This window comes from Macaca nemestrina, chromosome 3 (assembly GCF_043159975.1).
Source record: "Macaca nemestrina isolate mMacNem1 chromosome 3, mMacNem.hap1, whole genome shotgun sequence".
Lineage (NCBI taxonomy): Eukaryota > Metazoa > Chordata > Mammalia > Primates > Cercopithecidae > Macaca > Macaca nemestrina.
In genome coordinates this window covers 64,176,259-64,195,688 of record NC_092127.1, presented here as the reverse complement: position 1 = coordinate 64,195,688, position 19,430 = coordinate 64,176,259, and the positions used below count along the sequence as shown (strand labels likewise).

The window sequence follows — 19,430 nt, the reverse complement described above, 5'->3', positions numbered from 1 at the left end:
CTAAATCACAGGCCATGTAAGGGCTTCTAAGCCATGATACAGAATTGGGGTTTTCCAATTTACCTTTAGGTGGGAAACTACTGAGGAGTTTTAAACAGAAGAGACACATAAACTGGTCTACATTTGGATAGAATCTGATGAGAGAGGATTTATGGAGAGAAACCAGTGTACCATTTAGGCACTAATGAATATAGTTATCCAAGTAGAGTAACTTTATACTTATGTGGAAAAATGAAAATTGTGGAAATAGATTTGGGAAATGCCTTTGAAATTGGACGTGAGATCAAATGAAAGAGAGAAATCAGAATCATCTAAGTTTTCCACTCAAATACCTAGGCAGATCATGATATGATATCATTTACTTTATTTACTCTGTTTTGATAAAATCTTATTGGAATATAATGTATTTTATGGTTGGTGTTAATAACTCCTTGCTATTCATGGTATCCTGAAGAAAATCTATTATTTCTTCAGATTAAAAGAGATATTATTTAATTATTTATCTCCCATTTAAATTTTACATGGTTAGGTTATTTACTGAACTACTGATGGGATCTCCAGGAACATAAACTTTTATGTGTCTTATAAGTTACTTTTTTCCAATGATCTAGCATGATTTTGCATATAGCATCCAGCCAACAGATGTTTCTTTTTTACTTCTGCCTGTTTCATCAAACTTTGTATTTCTACAAATGGTGTACTTACTTTAAGTTACACATTTTACTTCACCTTTAGTATTTTCCTTTCTAGAAAATCAGCCTATCCAGATTATGTCTTTGCCTTCCACATATCTATTCCAGAGCTTAGCTTTTACAGATATGTATCCCCTTTTCTCCCAAGTGGACCAAATCTCTATTCAAGCCTCACTTCTAATTCTTCACAACCCTGGAGAAAGTCATGAACGCCACTGACAAAGTCAACATTCTAAGGAAAATTTCTTTCTTTCTTTTTCTTTTCTTTTTTTTTTGAGATGGAGTCCTGCTCTGTCCAGGCTTGAGTGCCGTGGAGCCATCTCAGCTCACTGCAACCTCTGCCTTTTGGGTTCACGCCATTCTCCTGCCTCAGCCTCCCCAGTAGCTGGGACTACAGGTGCCCACCACCACTCCCGGCTAATTTGTTGGGTTTTTTTAGTAGAGACAGGGTTTGACCGTGTTAGCCAGGATGGTCGCGATCTCCTGACCTCATGATCTGCCCGCCTTGGCCTCCCAAAGTGCTGGGATTACAGACATGAGCCACCGCACCCTGGCCAGGAAAATTCCTTAATATGTGTTATTAATCTCTTCCCATTCAATTTCCTCCAACTCTTTAATTCAAAAGTTTCTCGTTTTTCTCATGTGTCTTCAAGTTCTCTCTCTTCCTTGAACCATGTAGATATCTATATAAATGCTCATTTACATAAGTTAGCATAGCTACAGAAATGCTCCAAATATCTGGTGTTGAATTCTGGTTCTTTTATTTGCCTGCCATGGTCTAGGAAAGTCATTTTAATGCCTCAAAGGCTTAGTTTCTGCATCAATAAAAATGAACATAAAAATGTATGCTTTACAGTTTGTGGACAAACTTTACTAACCACCTACTATGTATCAAACAGTATGTATGGAATCAGTTAATATTCATAAATATCTCTGGCATACTTATTAGGACATAGAAGTCATTAAATTAATTCAAGGTTTTTTTTTTTCTTTTTATTCTTCTTATATCATCTTTTTTACTCCTAATATAGTCTGTCTTTTACAATATCTGGTACATAACAGTGGTTGACACTTAAATAAATGCATTGAATGAATGATTTTAATATTCTCTAGAATAGCTACTTTTACTCATTCTATTTTTACTACAATATTCTTGAAAGGTTAGCTTCACAACCTATTTTCTCTGGTCATTTATTCCTGAAAATCTTTAGTCTGATTTTTTTTCCTTCATTGCTTTACTGAAAAAAGGCCCTGTCAGAAGACTACTGAAATTTTTCAAGTCCAGTGACTTTTCTAAGCCCTTATTCTCCTTTACATTTTTCAATGTTCACACTATAGGCCAGACCATCTTTTCTTTTTGGCATTTTTTTTCCTCCTCAATTTCTATATAAACATTATTTTTTATCATCCTGCATCTCTGATCAGACACAGTTTGTCTTCTGTTTCTCCTTTTTCTCTCCCTGGAAAGTAATTTGAATACTTCTCACTGCATTGTTTTCTCAGTACTTGTGTGTGTGTGTGTGTGTGTGTGTGTGTGTGTGTGTGTGTGAGGCAGAGAGAGAGAGATTTATTCCATTAATGCAAGCATCAATTCTATGAACAAAACCTCCAAATCTGTGCTGATTCCAAATCAATTCTGATTCCACTCCAAAACTTTCCACCCATATTTATAACTCGCTGATAGACATATTACACTGGAGGTTCTGTTGGCATCATAAACACAGTGTACCTAAAATTATTTACTTTTCCTGTTTCTCATTTTGGTTTTCTGCTTTGTCTTAATAACATTGCCTTGGTTTGTTTTTTACCACACCTTGCGGCTAAGGGTCATCTTCTCTCTTATACTCAATCAGTGGACGAATTCTCATGTTTCTTCTTTCCTAATGCGTCTGGCACCCATTCTTTTCAGTGCATCCCTTCTGCCAAGACCCTAGTTCAGTCCATACTTACATCATGCCTGTACTATTATAATAAAAATTAACTCACTTCCACGACGCTAGTTTCTAATCCTTCCAATCTATGTGGTACACTATCCTGTAAAATTATGAAGTCCTGACTATACACCAAAAACTTTGTTAAACTCTGAGGAGTTTGACACTCTAAGGCCCATAAGAAGTACAATTTAATAGAAGAGATAATTTTGTAATTTCTTAAGTATAGTACCATATAACAAGTATAGTTTAAGCACAGAATAGGTGGAAAGAATGGTATAGTCGATGATACTTCAGTGATACTTGAGAAAATCAGTAGAAGCTTCAAATAATAAGTTTTAGAAAGACAGAAAAGTAGTTTATGGAGAAATAAAGTAATGAAAGACATTCTAGGCAAAAACAGTATCAGGTGCTAAGCAAAGAGCTATGCAAAAGCATAGCATTAGAGAAAGAAAGTATTTCCTTATGGTTGGTGTGGGTTAGGAGTGGACTTTGTATATCATATAGAAAATTCAAAATTTCTTTCTGTATCTAAGGAGAGAAACAATGGAAATGTTTTAAGCAGCAAGCATAAAAACATGACTAGTTTATATTTCATAATGATTTCTCTCTCAGCATTATGGGAAATACTTTGTGCAAAGCAAAGCTTGAGTCAGTGAATTAAAGGGCAATGGCAGAAGTACGCCTCAACATGAGCATTTCTTGGCTCTGCTTTAACAGTTATACTTCCTCAAAATCTTTCAATTACAGTTTGCCTATGGTATAACTCCAGGTCTTCAAATTCTAGCCACCCCATAAATGGCCCCAGCATCTTCCCAAGCTAATTCTGCAGAACTCTGCAACATATGGCCAAAAGTTCAGCATTGCTGGATCATTTTCTGCTCACAGGACGAGGATCTGTGCTTTCCCAAGCCTTATAGGTTTGTTCAATGTATTTGATATCTTTGACCAGGGCTTGGCAAACTGCTACCTGCAGGCCAAATTGGGCCAAGTGCCTGTTTTTGTAAATAAAGTGTTATTGGAACACAGCCATGCCCATTCATGTACCTATTGTCTATGGCTGCTCTTGCCATATGATGGTAAGCTGAGTATTGCAACAGAGAATATATGACCTGTAAAGCTGAATATATTTAGTATCTGGCCCATTATATAAAAGGTTTGCTGACTACTAGCCTAGACCTTCTTTTTTTCTGCCTTTTTGAACACTATTGAAAGATGGGTAGCCCCTTTACAACTTATGTTAAATTTACCCTTCTCTGAGAAGGCTTTTATTTTAATCATTCCAGTCAAGAGTGTTCTGTCTTCTGAATACCTACACTGACACCTCTTTACTGTTTTATAGCACTTTACTGTTTTGTAGTTACTCTTTTTTTATATCTTTCTGTTATAAAGGATATGAACTTGAAACTAGGATTTTTTTTTTACCTACTTAACTGTGTCTCTGTTTTGGTTTTTTTAGTCCCCTTATCCATTTAACTATCTAAATATAGGTTGAGCATCCCTAATCTGAAAGCCCAAAATCTAAAATGCACCAAAATCCTAAACTTTTTGAGCATCAACATGATGCCACAGGTGGAAAATTCCACACCTGATACCTTTGCTTTCTGATGTTTCAATGTTCACAAACCTTGTTTCAAGCAATTATCAAAAGTATTAGATAAAGTTATCTTCTGGCTATCTATATGAGGTATATATGAAACATAAACAAATTTTGTGTTCAGACTCGAGACCCATCCCCTAGATATCTCATTATGTATATGCAAATATTCTAAGATCCAGAGAAATCCAAAACACAACTGGTTCCAAGAATTTTGGATAATGGATACTAAACCTATATATAGATAGATTTGGATAGATTGTATATAATAGACTATTACTTTATACACATATATTACATAGGTCCTATTGTGCGGGTAAACTTAGACTTTTGAAGGCTCACCATTTATGAATTACGATGCCAAGTGCTCTTTATAAAAAATATTTTTAATACTCAAAACTACCAAATAAAAAGAGTAAAATGTGATCTCCACTTTACAGATAAAGAAAGAAGGCTTAAAAATGTTAAGAAATTTTTGTGAATTTAAGTGCTATTAATGGGGTTTAAATTTATGTCCAAGTGAACTATGTTCTAACGTCCAGTCTTTTTTTTCTTTTTTTCAAATTATTATACTTTATGTTCTAGGGTACAGGTGCACAACGTGCAGGTTTGTTACATATGTATACATGTGCCATGTTGGTGTGCTGCATCCATTAACTCGTCATGTACATTAGGTGTATCTCCTAATGCTATCCCTCCCCCATCTCCCGACCCCACAACAGGCCCTGATGTGTGATGCTCCCCTTCCTGTGTCCAAGTGTTCTCATTGTTCAGTTCCCACCTATGAGCGAGAACATGCGGTGTTTGATTTTCTGTTATTGCGATAATTTGCTGAGAATTATGGTTTCCAGCTGCATCCATGTCCCTACAAAGGACATGAACTCATCCTTTTTATGGCTGCATAGTATTCCATGGTGTATATGTGCTACATTTTCTTAATCCAGTCTGTCATTGATGGACATTTGGGTTGGTTCCAAGTCTTTTCTGTTGTGAATAGTGCCGCAATAAACATACGTGTGCATGTGTCTTTATAGCAGCATGATTTATAATCCTTTGGGTATATACCAAGTAATGGGATGGCTGGGTCAAATGGTATTTCTAGTTCTAGATCCTTAAGGAATTGCCACACTGTCTTCCACAATGGTTAAACTAGTTTACAGTCCCACCAACAGCGTAAAAGTGTTCCTATTTCTCCACATCCTCTCCAGCACCTGTTGTTTCCTGACTTTTTAATGATTGCCATTCTAACTGGTATGAGATGGTATCTCATTGTGGTTTCGATTTGCATTTCTCTGATGGCGAGTGATGATGAGCATTTTTTCATGTGTCTGTTGGCTGCATAAATGTGTTCTTTTGAGAAATGTCTGTTCATATCCTTTGCCTACTTTTGATGAGGTTATTTGTTTTTTTCTTGTAAATTTGTTTGAGTTCTTTGTAGGTTCTGGATATTAGCCCTTTGTCAGATGAGTAGATAGCAAAAATTTTCTCCCATTCTGTAGGTTGCCTGCTCACTCTGATGGTAGTTTCTTTTGCTGTGCAGAAGCTCCTTAGTTTAATTAGATCCTATTGGTCAATTTCGGCTTTTGTTGCCATTGCTTTTGGTGTTTTAGACTTGAAGTCCTTGCCCATGCCTATGTCCTGAATGGTATTGCCTAGGTTTTCTTCTAGGGTTTTTTTATGGTTTTAGGTCTAACATTTAAGTCTCTAATCTATCTTGAATTAATTTTTGTATAAGGAGTAAGGAAGGAACCCAGTTTCAGCTTTCTATATATGGCTAGCCAGCTTTCCCAGCACCATTTATTAAATAGAGTATCCTTTCCCCATTTCTTGTTTTTGTCAGGATTGTCAAAGATCAGATGGTTGTAGATGTGTGGTATTACTTCTGAGGACTCTGTTCTGTTGCATTGGTCTATATCTCTGTTTTGGTACCAGTACCATGCTGTTTTGGTTACTGTAGCCTTGTAGTATAGTTTGAAGTCAGGTAGCGTGATGCCTCCAGCTTTGTTCTTTTGACTTAGGATTGTCTTGGCAATGCAGGCTCTCTTTTGTTTCCATATGAACTTTAAAGTAGTTTTTTCCATTTCTGTGAAGAAAGTCATTGGTAGCTTAATGGGGTTGGCATTGAATCTATAAATTACCTTGGGCAGCATGGCCATTTTCATGATATTGATTGTTTCTATCCATGAGCATAGTATGTTCTTCCATTTGTTTGTGTCCTCTTTTATTTCATTGAGCAGTGGTTTGTAGTTCTCCTTGAAGAGGTCCTTCACATCCTTTGTAAGTAGGATTCCTAGGTATTTTATTCTCTTCGAAGCAGTTCTGCATGGGAATTCATTCATGATTTGGCTCTCTGTTTGTCTTTTATTGGTGCATATGAATGCTTGTGATTTTTGCACATTAATTTTGTATCCTGAGACTTTGCTGAAGCTGCTTATCAACGTAAGGAGATTTTGGGCTGAGATGATGGGGTTTTCTAAATATACAATCATGTCATATGCAAACAGGGACAATTTGATTTCTTCTTTTCCTAATTGAATACCATTTTTTTCCTTCTCTTACCTGATTGCCATGGCCAGAACTTCCAACACTGTGTTGAATAGAAGTGGTGAGAGACAGCATCCCTGTCTTGTGCCAGTTTTTAAGGGGAATGCTTCCAGTTCTGCCCATTCAGTATGATACTGGCTGTGGGTTTGTCATAAATAGCTCTTATTATTTTGAGATATGGCCCATCAATACCAAATTTATTGAGAGTTTTTTGCATGAAAGGCTATTAAATTATGTCAAAGGCCTTTTCTGCATCTATTGAGATAATCATGTGGTTTTGTCTTTGGTTCTGTTTATATACTGGATTACGTTTACTGATTTTCGTATGTTGAACCATCCTTGCTTCCCAGGGATGAAGCCCACTTCATGGTGGATAAGCTTTTTGATGTGCTGCTGGATTCAGTTTGCCAGTATTTTATTGAGGATTTTTGCATCGATGTTCATCAGGGATATTGGTCTAAAATTCTCTTTTTTTGTTGTGTCTCTGCCAGGCTTTGGTATCAGGATAATGTTGGCCTCATAAAATGAGTAAGGGAGGATTCCCTCTTTTTCTGTTGATTGGAATAGTTTCAGAAGGAATGGTACCAGCTCCTCCTTGTACCTCTGGTAGAATTCGCCTGTGAATCCGTCTGGTCCTAGACTTATTTTGGTTGGCAGGCTATTAATTATGCCTCAATTTCAGAGCCTGCTATTGGTCTATTCAGGAATTCAACTACTTCCTGGTTTAGTCTTGTGAGAGTATTTTTGTCCAGGAATTTTTCCATTTCTTCTAGGTTTTCTACTTTATTTGCATAGAGGTTTTATAGTATTCTCTGATGGTAGTTTGTATTTCTATGGGGTTGGTGGTGATATCCCCTTTATCATTTTTTATTGCGTCGATTTGATTCTTCTCTCTTTTCTTCTTTATTAGTCTTGCTAGTGGTCCATCAATTTTGTTCATCTTTTCAAAAACCAGCTCCTGAATACATTGATTTTTTGAAGGGTTTTTGTCTCTATCTCCTTCAGTTCTGCTCTGATCTTAGTTATTTCTTGCCTTCTGCTAGCTTTCGAATGTGTTTGCTCTTGCTTCTCTAGTTCTTTTAACTGTGATGTTAGGGTGTCAATTTTAGATCTTTCCTGCTTTCTCTTGTGGGCATTTAGTGCTATAAATTTCCCTCTACACACTGCTTTAAATATGTCCCAGAGATTCTGGTATGTTGTATCTTTGTTCTCATTGGTTTCAAAGAACATCTTTATTTCTGCCTTCATTTCGTTATATACCCAGTAGTCATTCAGGAGCAGGTTGCTCAGTTTCCATGTAGTTGAGCAGTTTTGATTGAATTTCTTAGTCCTGAGTTCTAGTTTGATTGCACTGTGGTCTGAGAGACAGTTTGTTATAATTTCTGTTCTTTTACATATGCTGAGGAATGCTTTCCTTCAACTATGTGGTCAATTTTGGAATAAGTGTGATGTGGTGCAAGAAGAATGTATATTCTGTTGATTTGGGGTGGAGAGTTCTGTAGATGTCTGTTAGGTCGACTTGGTGCAGAGTTGTGTTCAATTCCTGGATATCCTTGTTAACTTTCTGTCTCGTTCATCTGTCTAATGTTGACAGTGGGGTGTTAAAGTCTCCCATTTTTATTGTATAGGAATCTAAGTCTCTTTGTACGTCTCTAATGACTTGCTTTATGAATCTGGGTGCTCCCGTATTGGGTGCATATATATTTAGGATAGTTAGCTCTTCCTGTTGAATCGATCCCTTTACCATTATGTAATGGCCTTCTTTGTCTCTTTTCATTTTTGTTGGTTTAAAGTCTGTTTTATCAGATACTAGGATTGCAACCCCTGACTTTTTTTGTTTTCCATTTTCTTGTTAGATCTTCCTCCATCCCTTTATTTTGAGCCTATGTGTGTCTCTGCATGTGAGATGGGTCTCCTGAATACAGCAAACTGATGAGTCTTGACTCTTTATCCAATTTTCCAGTCTGTGTCTTTTAATTGGACCAGTTAGCCCATTTACATTTAAGGTTAATATTGTTATGTGTGAACTTGATCCTGTCATTATGATGTTAGCTGGTTATTTTGCTCGTTAGTTGATGCAGTTTCTTCCTAGCATCAGTCTCTTAACTGTTACTAAAGATCGTGTTCTCCCAGTAGACAGTATAATGCCTATAACCCTAGTAGAACTCAGGAAGAGGCCAAGAAGTTTAAAAAAATCAAATGGGGATATTTTAACTTTACAAAAACTATAGTTGATTTAGAGTTCAGATCACAGTGGTCTCTGTTTATTCAAATAATTTGAAATATTAATGTATTCTCAAATTAGAAAATAAATTAACATGTTTATTGATTTTCATTGAGCTAAATGTGAACAAATTCTATTTGACACAACTTGACCAAGAGTCCATATTGGCCTTAGCAATCGGTACATTTCCCATCTTCACTACATTCCCTCAGTTGAGTTTTACCTTCCTTCTACTGTGGTATAATGGAAAAAGTGCATGTTCAAGTCTTAAAGACAGAAATTCAAATTCTAAATCTGCTATTTATGGATTGTATGTTTCTTTGTGCAACTACTTTAGTCTCTGTTAGATTCAGATTCCTTATCCCTAAACAGTCAAAACTAAGAATAAACTGTAAGGACTGTTTTGGGATTTAAATAAGAGCATATATAAATTGCCACGTAGTGTGCTTGATATGCACTAAGAAATCAATAAGTTCCTGGAAATATTTAAATAACAGCATAATTGTTTAACTGTTAAGAAGATACCACAAGACACAATCTGATAAAGTTTTTAATTTTACAAAAATTAATGCAGGCCAGAAAAGCAAGAGAGGTCATCAGAGGGGATGAGAATAGAACCAAACCTCAAGTAAGAGATGTGGCAAAAATCTAGACATATTATCTTAACTGTCAATCTAAGTACAGAGCTTCTTGTGTTTCTTGTGTTTTTAAAAAGACTTTGAAGTATACATTTGCATCCAACTGGTGTTATAGAACATCTCATATTTAAAATATACTTTTATATGCTTTAGAATCTAGTGAAGTCTAGAAAAAAATTAAGTAGATATTAATGACAATTTACTCATTCATTGTAAAAAAGTACTAAATATATTACCTACTTTAAAGTAGACAATCATATGGGCAATAGCATGTTCAATAGCATAAAAGAGGAAAATCAGAATTTATAACATAGGTTTCTTTGTCTGTGTTCTGCTGCTATAGCCACAGACTGGGTAATTTATAAAGAATAGAAGTTTATTTGACTCACATTTCTGGAGGCTGGGAAGTCTAAGGTCATGGGGCCTGCATTTGGTGAGTGCTTCCTGTCTGTTATTTCATGGCAGAAGGGCAGAAGGCATCACATGATGAGCAATCATGTGAGACAGAAAGAGGAAATAAGGCTGAACTCATTCTTTTATCAGAAACCCATTCCCTCAATAACTAAATCTCACTTCGGTGATAATGGCATTAATTCACTCATAATGATGGAACCCTGATGGTGTAATCACCTCTTAAAGGCCGTACTTCTTAAGATTGTTACAATTCTGTTACAATGACTAATTTCAAGATGAGTTTTGAAGGGAACATTTAAATCATAGCAAGTCATTTTGAATGGATCATTTAGTGAAACTGTACTAAAGGCCACACTATTTGCCTGTCAACGGGTTATGCTTAATAATACACAATAGTCTTGACATATATAAAACATCCAGATGAAAATTTACATTTTTTATCAATCTCATTTTATTTGTATATGTGAATATTTATAGGAATAAATATTTGATTGAACCTTGATCCTGGCCATTATAAAACTAAAAAAGTTTATGGCAGTATGACTTACTCTTTTTTTTCCTATTAAATTATTTGATTACTTCTACATCTACTGATAGCAACAAAGTTCCAAAAATAAGATTACACAATTCTCAAATTCGGTTTTCTACACTTTGTAAAATGATAAGGTATTTTGATTATTTTTTGAGTCCTGAATTTTCAAGTTTTAAGAATTCATGTTTAAAACTTGATATTTATATTCTGATAAAGAGGATAGATATTATCTACTGTAAAGGGCAATAATTATACTTAATAGTCACTTCTGGCCCAACAACTATAGTTAATGCTATTTTCACACATGCCTCATTCTGTCATGTGATTTGCCAAACGTATTAAAAATCTGAGTGATACAAAGTACTTTATCAATACTGAAGCCATTTCTCAACCAAACTACTTCTCTATTCTTTCCCTGTTTTGCTATCATTTTATAAGACTTCTGATATTTTTAAATATAAGTTCCTCAACAGTTATTTCAGTAAAGTGGGATAAAAAGTGCTGAAATATTTGTTTTAAACTGTGAGCATAATAGGAGGAATGAACATATTACTGGCTGCAATATACAGTTTTTTCCCCTGCAGTTTATATTAGGTATATGCTGTTGCTATGTTTATATAGACACAAAGCAAACTGCAGAAACATGCAGCCAACTCCAACAAGGGTATTTCTTTGTTGGTATAAAAGAAGAAAACTTTTAAAGATATCTATTTCCATGCTATCTTTCAACTTTAAAAATTATGGATCATAGCCAATTTCTGAACCTTCAAGCTTAGCTACTTCTTTCCTGACTGATCTCTGGGACCCTACCTTATACACAAAATCAGGAGTATATGCAGACAACTTTACTCTTCAGAAAGGAGAGGGAAGCTTTTCTCAGTGGAAACTCCTGCCTGTTAACCTATCTGGTTAGCATCAAAACATCCATGAAGATGTCATACCTCTCCTGACAAGAAAGCAACAAAACCATATGAGGAATAACAAAGACAGAATTAATCACTAGAAAGGTCTTTGTATAAATAATCAGTCTTTGAGTTGTTCTGAGAAGCAGATACATGTCAAACACAGGTTTTGTCTTAAAAGAATACAATTTTCAACTGATCTTCTCTGGTTTATTATTGTATACAGCAGAAAAATAATTTTTAGTTTCATTTAAAAGATATTTATTTGTAATCCCGGCCACTAACCACAATATTAAAGCAAGTCCCCTGATTTATGCTTTTCAGCTCATTTCTTTAAAGCCTTATGGGTTTGTTCAGTGGCCTTGAACAACTTAAGAGTCCTACAAACCTTCTGAAGACTTCCTTGACATCACTGGACATCTCACGATAAAGATCAATGTGATGTTCACAGAAAATTTGAAATATTTATTAGCTAGATCTAGTTGTATTCTTTCCAACATTGTTATATGATCTTTCTTCTAATATTTTCTTGCATTTCTACCTCAGTTTTTTAATTATAGTAAATAGAAGTTACAATATTAAAACTGTATGACATATCCCTATTTCTGCTTTCTTCTTTAGTTATAGGATCATCGGCGGAAACTCTCAGTTCACGATCAACCCATCCACAGGACAAATCATCACAAGTGCATTGTTAGATAGGGAAACAAAAGATAATTATACTTTGGTGGTAGTCTGCAGTGATGCGGGATACCCAGAGCCTCTTTCCAGTTCCACCAGTGTGCTTGTTACTGTGACTGATGTCAATGACAATCCACCAAGATTTCAGCATCACCCATATGTCACTCACATCCCATCTCCTACTCTTCCAGGTAATCAACCAAATTCTGAGGCCACATGGATATAAGCAAACTATGTATCAGACATTTCTATAAAAATAGTTATGATATTTTACATACATATTTCTGATATCACCTAATTTTGCAAATCCTCTAAAATTCAGGTTTTGTCTAGTGGAAATGAAAAAATGCTTGAAACTTGAAAATTAACCCTCTCTTGCCAGACTAATTGTGTATAAAGTTTTATAATTGTTACGTATTACTATTTCTTAATATTACTTGAATATTAGAAATAATTAACATATATATTACATCATAGTTAATGATGTTTGTGGCCTGAGGAATAATTATGTGTAAGTTTCCTAAGAGGAGGGGCATTGTCTCCATTTTGCATGCCATACCCCACTACCTGAAACGTGATCTGGGAGATAATAGGCATTCAAATATATTTGTCAGTGGAAAATGAGTATTTTACTTCAGTTTTTCATAGATACATTTTCAAAAAGTTTAATAAATGGATACTTCTTGTTAATATTTATTTTATCCCAGGTTCTACAAATGAAAATTGTTTTGTTAGTAAGTTTATGGATCCATTTATGGATAATTTTCATATTGACAATATGCTTTTATCTTTCTGTATCTCTTTAAATTTAGTTTGGCATTTACTAAGAAAGGCATACTCTCTTAAGAACTACACAAATCTGCCATTTTTAATTTTTAAAATGAGTGTTCGAAGAGGAAAATATAGAAATATAGCTCATTATTGATTTAATCTTCCTTGCTTGGAAATATTTTGATTAGAAAAAAAATAAACAGATTGAGTAAATAGATCCTCCTTTCAGTGATGTTTGATCTTCTATTAATCTGAAAATGAAACCAATCTAAAATATAAGATTCATAAATGTATGTGCCAACTTTCTATCAGAAGGAAATGTCAATATCAAAGTGACAAATACCTACTAAAGGTCTTCAGATGAAGTGATGTTGGCAGGCATGTGTGGTGGTGCAAGATAGAATTTCCCATGTAAAATGAGGTATGCTTAAGCATCTTTTCCTCATTGGACTTACTATAATTAATCAGAATCACTGGCCTTTTTAAAATAAAAGATATTTTACTATTGTTACCGTTTCTTCTGTAGGGGTGAGAGTGCAGGTTTGGGAATAGTTTCTGAATGAGTAGATTGAAAATATGTCCTTATGGCAGCTTTTCTGCATATTTTTACTACAATCTGTTTCATTGGCACTCAGTGTAAGCACTAACTTTTGGAGTCCAAAATGAGTCCATTATCCCTCAATTCTTATTTCTTACTACTTTACAATTATTTTAATTGTATTTTAATTGGCTTATATATATGTGTGTGTATGTATATACACACACACATACACATACATACTTTTTCTTCATCTGATAGTAGTTCACGTATAAAGGAATTTTGTCATAAAACAGTGGGGATAAGGAGTCAATGGTAATGAGCATATGATTTTTGTTGACACAATTACATATACAGTGATTGGAAGATATTTTAAGACATACTAGGGCAATGGTATCTTTGCATTGGGTAGAGGCATAGCGCTTTGCAGAGCTCGCATATTATGTTTCTTGGAATGTTGTTTTATGTGCAGATTTTTCTCCTAGAAACTATGATTTTTGCATGATTAACAAGTTATTTTCCCTATGCTTCTCTCAAAGGCATACTGAAAAGTATTAAATCCAACAGACTATAAATTTTAGTTAGAAAATGGCAGGTTAGTCTCTGGAGACAATCATAAAGCAGATTTGACTTGTGAACTTCTGAGAAAATATAGGAGATACTGTTCTCCCAGTAATCATGAGAAAATAAGGTCACATCTAGCAGCAATCTGCTACCAAATATTTTATTTAAATTCCACATGATTATAACTGCACACTCTGTCTTTTATAGGTTCCTTTGTCTTTGCGGTTACAGTCACAGATGCTGATATTGGACCAAATTCTGAACTGCATTATTCTCTTTCGGGTAGAAATTCTGAAAAATTTCACATTGACCCACTGAGGGGAGCCATTATGGCCGCCGGACCACTAAACGGAGCTTCAGAAGTGACATTTTCTGTGCATGTAAAAGATGGTGGCTCATTTCCAAAGACAGATTCTACAACAGTGACTGTTAGATTCGTGAATAAGGCAGATTTCCCTAAAGTCAGAGCCAAAGAACAGACATTCATGTTTCCCGAAAACCAACCAGTCAGCTCTCTTGTCACCACCATCTCGGGATCCTCTTTGAGAGGAGAACCTATGTCATATTATATTGCAAGTGGGAATCTTGGCAGTACTTTCCAGATTGATCAATTAACAGGGCAGGTGTCTATTAGTCAACCTCTGGATTTTGAAAAGATACAAAAATATGTGGTGTGGATAGAGGCCAGAGACGGTGGTTTCCCTCCTTTCTCCTCTTATGAGAAACTCGATATAACAGTATTGGATGTCAATGATAATGCCCCAATTTTTAAGGAAGACCCATTTGTATCTGAAATATTGGAAAACCTTTCCCCTCGAAAAATACTTACTGTTTCAGCAGTGGACAAGGACAGTGGACCCAATGGACAGTTAGATTATGAAATTGTTAATGGCAACATGGAAAATAGTTTCAATATCAATCATGCTACTGGTGAAATTAGAAGCGTTAGACCTTTGGACAGGGAAAAAGTATCTTATTATGTTCTAACCATAAAATCTTCAGACAAAGGGTCCCCTTCTCAGAGTACTTCAGTAAAAGTCATGATTAACATTTTAGATGAAAATGATAATGCCCCTAGGTTTTCTCAGATATTTAGTGCGCATGTTCCTGAAAATTCCCCCTTAGGATACACAGTTACTCGTGTCACAACTTCTGATGAAGACATTGGGATTAATGCAATTAGTAGATATTCTATAATGGACACAAGTCTTCCATTTACAATTAATCCCAGCACAGGGGATATTGTCATAAGCAGACCTTTAAATAGGGAAGATACAGACCGTTACAGAATTCGAGTTTCTGCACATGATTCTGGGTGGACTGTAAGTACAGACGTCACAATATTTGTGACAGACGTCAATGACAATGCTCCAAGGTTTAGCAGACCTTCCTATTATTTAGATTGCCCTGAACTTACTGAGATTGGTTCCAAAGTAACTCAGGTATTTGCCACAGATCCTGATGAGGGATCAAATGGACAAGTGTTTTATTTTATAAAATCTCAATCAGAATATTTCAGGATTAATGCCACCACTGGAGAGATTTTCAATAAACAGATCTTAAAATATCAAAATGTTACTGGCTTCAGTAATGTGAATATCAACAGGCATAGTTTTATAGTGACATCTTCAGATCGAGGTAATCCTTCCTTAATTAGTGAGACAACAGTTACCATCAACGTAGTGGACAGTAACGACAATGCACCTCAATTTCTTAAAAGTAAATATTTTACTCCAGTCACCAAAAATGTTAAGGTTGGTACGAAGTTAATCAAAGTTATAGCAATTGATGACAAAGATTTTGGACTGAATTCAGAAGTGGAGTATTTCATTTCTAATGATAACCATTTAGGAAAATTTAAGTTGGACAATGATACGGGGTGGATTTCAGTAGCATCCTCCCTGATTTCTGACTTGAACCAAAACTTTTGTATCACAGTCACTGCAAAGGATAAGGGAAACCCTCCACTTTCTTCCCAAGCAACTGTTGAAATAACTGTCACTGAGGAAAACTACCATACGCCTGAATTCTCTCAAAGCCATATGAGTGCAACTATCCCTGAGAGCCATAGCGTTGGGTCCATTGTCAGAACTGTTTCTGCAAGAGATAGAGATGCAGCGATGAATGGCTTGATAAAGTACAGCATTTCTTCAGGAAATGAAGAAGGCATTTTTGCAATCAATTCTTCTACAGGTATATTAACACTAGCCAAAGCTCTTGATTATGAACTATGCCAGAAACATGAAATGACAATTAGTGCTATAGATGGAGGATGGGTTGCAAGAACTGGTTACTGCAGTGTGACCGTAAATGTGATTGATGTAAATGATAATTCTCCAGTATTCCTCTCTGATGACTATTTCCCTACTGTTCTGGAAAATGCCCCAAGTGGAACAACAGTTATCCACCTAAATGCAACAGATGCTGACTCTGGAACAAATGCTGTGATTGCGTATACTGTACAGTCATCTGACAGTGACCTCTTTGTCATTGACCCTAACACAGGAGTCATAACCACTCAAGGTTTCTTGGATTTTGAAACAAAGCAGAGCTACCATCTTACTGTGAAAGCTTTCAATGTCCCCGATGAGGAAAGGTGTAGCTTTGCCACTGTTAATGTACAATTAAAAGGGACAAATGAATATGTGCCCCGTTTTGTTTCCAAACTTTACTATTTTGAAATCTCAGAAGCAGCTCCTAAAGGTACTATTGTTGGAGAAGTGTTTGCTAGCGACCGTGATTTGGGCACTGATGGGGAGGTACATTATTTGATTTTTGGTAATAGTCGAAAGAAGGGTTTCCAGATTAATAAGAAGACTGGACAAATTTATGTTTCTGGAATTCTTGATCGAGAAAAAGAAGAAAGGGTATCTTTGAAGATATTGGCCAAGAACTTTGGCAGCATTAGAGGTGCAGATATAGATGAGGTCACTGTAAATGTCACCGTGCTTGATGCAAATGACCCACCCGTTTTTACTCTAAACATCTACAGTGTGCAGATCAGTGAAGGGGTCCCAATAGGAACTCATGTGACCTTTGTCAGTGCCTTTGACTCAGACTCCATCCCCAGCTGGAGCAGGTTTTCTTACTTCATCGGATCAGGGAATGAAAATGGTGCCTTTTCTATTAATCCACAGACAGGACAGATCACCGTTACTGCAGAATTAGATCGAGAAACCCTTCCCATCTATAACCTCTCAGTTTTGGCTGTTGATTCAGGGACCCCCTCAGCTACAGGTAGTGCCTCTTTATTAGTCACCCTGGAAGATATAAATGATAACGGGCCCATGCTGACTGTCAGTGAAGGAGAAGTCATGGAAAACAAACGGCCGGGCACTTTGGTGATGACCCTTCAGTCCACTGACCCTGATCTCCCTCCAAATCAAGGTCCCTTTACTTATTACTTGCTGAGCACGGGTCCTGCCACCAATTATTTCAGTCTGAGCACTGTTGGAGTTCTGAGCACAACCAGAGAGATTGACAGAGAGCAGATTGCAGACTTCTATCTGTCTGTGGTTACCAAGGATTCTGGTGTTCCTCAAATGTCTTCCACAGGAACTGTGCATATCACAGTTATAGACCAAAATGACAATCCTTCACAGTCTCGGACGGTGGAGATATTTGTTAATTATTATGGCAACTTGTTTCCTGGTGGGATTTTAGGCTCTGTGAAGCCACAGGATCCAGATGTGTTAGACAGCTTCCACTGCTCCCTTACTTCAGGAGTTACCAGCCTCTTCAGTATTCCAGGGGGTACTTGTGATCTGAATTCCCAGCCAAGGTCCACAGATGGTACGTTTGATCTGACCGTCCTTAGCAATGATGGAGTTCACAGCACAGTCACGAGCAACATCAGAGTTTTCTTTGCTGGATTTTCCAATGCCACAGTGGATAACAGCATCTTACTTCGTCTCGGCATACCAACCGTAAAGGACTTCTTGACCAACCACTACCTTCATTTTTTACGCATTGCCAGCTCACAGCTGACGGGCTTAGGGACTGCTGTGCAACTGTACAGTGCATATGAAGAGAACAATAGAACGTTTCTTTTGGCAGCTGTGAAGCGAAATCATAATCAGTATGTGAATCCCAGTGGCGTAGCAACCTTCTTTGAAAGCATCAAAGAGATCCTATTCCGGCAGAGTGGAGTAAAGGTGGAATCTGTGGATCATGACTCCTGTGTGCATGGCCCATGCCAGAATGGAGGGAGCTGTCTAAGAAGATTGGCTGTGAGCTCCGTATTAAAAAGCCGTGAGAGTCTTCCAGTCATCATCGTGGCAAATGAACCTCTGCAGCCTTTCTTATGCAAGTGTCTGCCAGGATACGCGGGAAGCTGGTGTGAAATAGATATAGATGAATGTCTTCCATCACCTTGCCACAATGGTGGAACCTGTCACAATTTAGTGGGAGGATTTTCATGCAGCTGCCCAGATGGCTTCACTGGTAGGGCCTGTGAGAGAGATATAAATGAGTGCCTGCAGAGTCCTTGCAAGAATGGTGCTGTCTGCCAGAATTTTCCAGGAAGCTTCAACTGTGTTTGCAAAACTGGATACACAGGTATGACAATGTTTGTACTTTTCTCATTAAGACTTTAGCCATGTCAAGTATAATAGAAAGGAAATAATTTTATCATTTTCCAATGATTTCCATATAAATGAGCATAATTGTAACAAATGTTTTTAAACATTTACTGCTGGCCAAATACTGTTCTAAGCACTTTTTATGTATTTATTTTGTTTACTTCTTACAAGAAAACTTCTGAGGTAGGAATATTTTCCAGTTTCTATAGGCAAGGAAGTTGAATTAGAGAGTAAGTAATTAAGTTTTCTCAGGTGATTCAATTACTTTGCTGTAATGTCACTATTCAAGTCTGCACAGTTAAATCCAGAGCTTAAGCGCTTAGTCTCATAGAGTCTCTTACAGGAGCAAAAAAGAGAATACTATCTTCTTAAAAGAATATTCTAGATATTAAAGGATATAAAATATACAAAGCCTAAGATTTGGACCATTTTATGTGTTAAATAATTGTTAACAATGATTATTGTTGATTCTTTATCATCATCCTTTTTATGATATTTTAAAATCATAGTCATCATTATTATTGAAATGTGATCCACATCATGAGAAGAGCAAGAATCATGTTTTCAGATTTAGATTACAATGGTGTGTTATTGGGCCAGGCAAGGTGACTCATGCCTGTAATTCCAGCACTTTAGGAGGCCAAGGTGGGCGGATCATGAGGTCGAGAGATCGAGACCATCCTGGCCAACTTGTGAAACCCCATCTCTACTAAAAATACAAAAATTAGCTGAGTATGGTGGTGTGCGTCTGTAGTCCCAGCTACTTGGGAGGCTGAGGCAGAAGAATCACTTAAGCCCGGGAGGTGGAGATTGCAGTGAGCT

General features: G+C 36.4%; 1 protein-coding gene across 3 annotated transcripts in view; it reads left to right on the top strand.

Moving 5' to 3' along the window:
- Positions 1–19,430, top strand: part of LOC105486113 (FAT atypical cadherin 4) — a 189,805-nt gene that overhangs the window by 129,494 nt on the left and 40,881 nt on the right. For all 3 annotated transcript variants that reach the window (XR_011620982.1, XM_011748809.3, XM_011748808.3), the window contains 2 exons: positions 12,096–12,346; positions 14,236–18,585. Coding sequence is in view for 2 of the 3 variants with exons in the window: in XM_011748809.3 (XP_011747111.2) it covers positions 12,096–12,346; positions 14,236–18,585 (4,601 nt within the window). In the remaining variant the exon portion in view is untranslated. The remainder of the gene's footprint in view (positions 1–12,095; positions 12,347–14,235; positions 18,586–19,430) is intronic.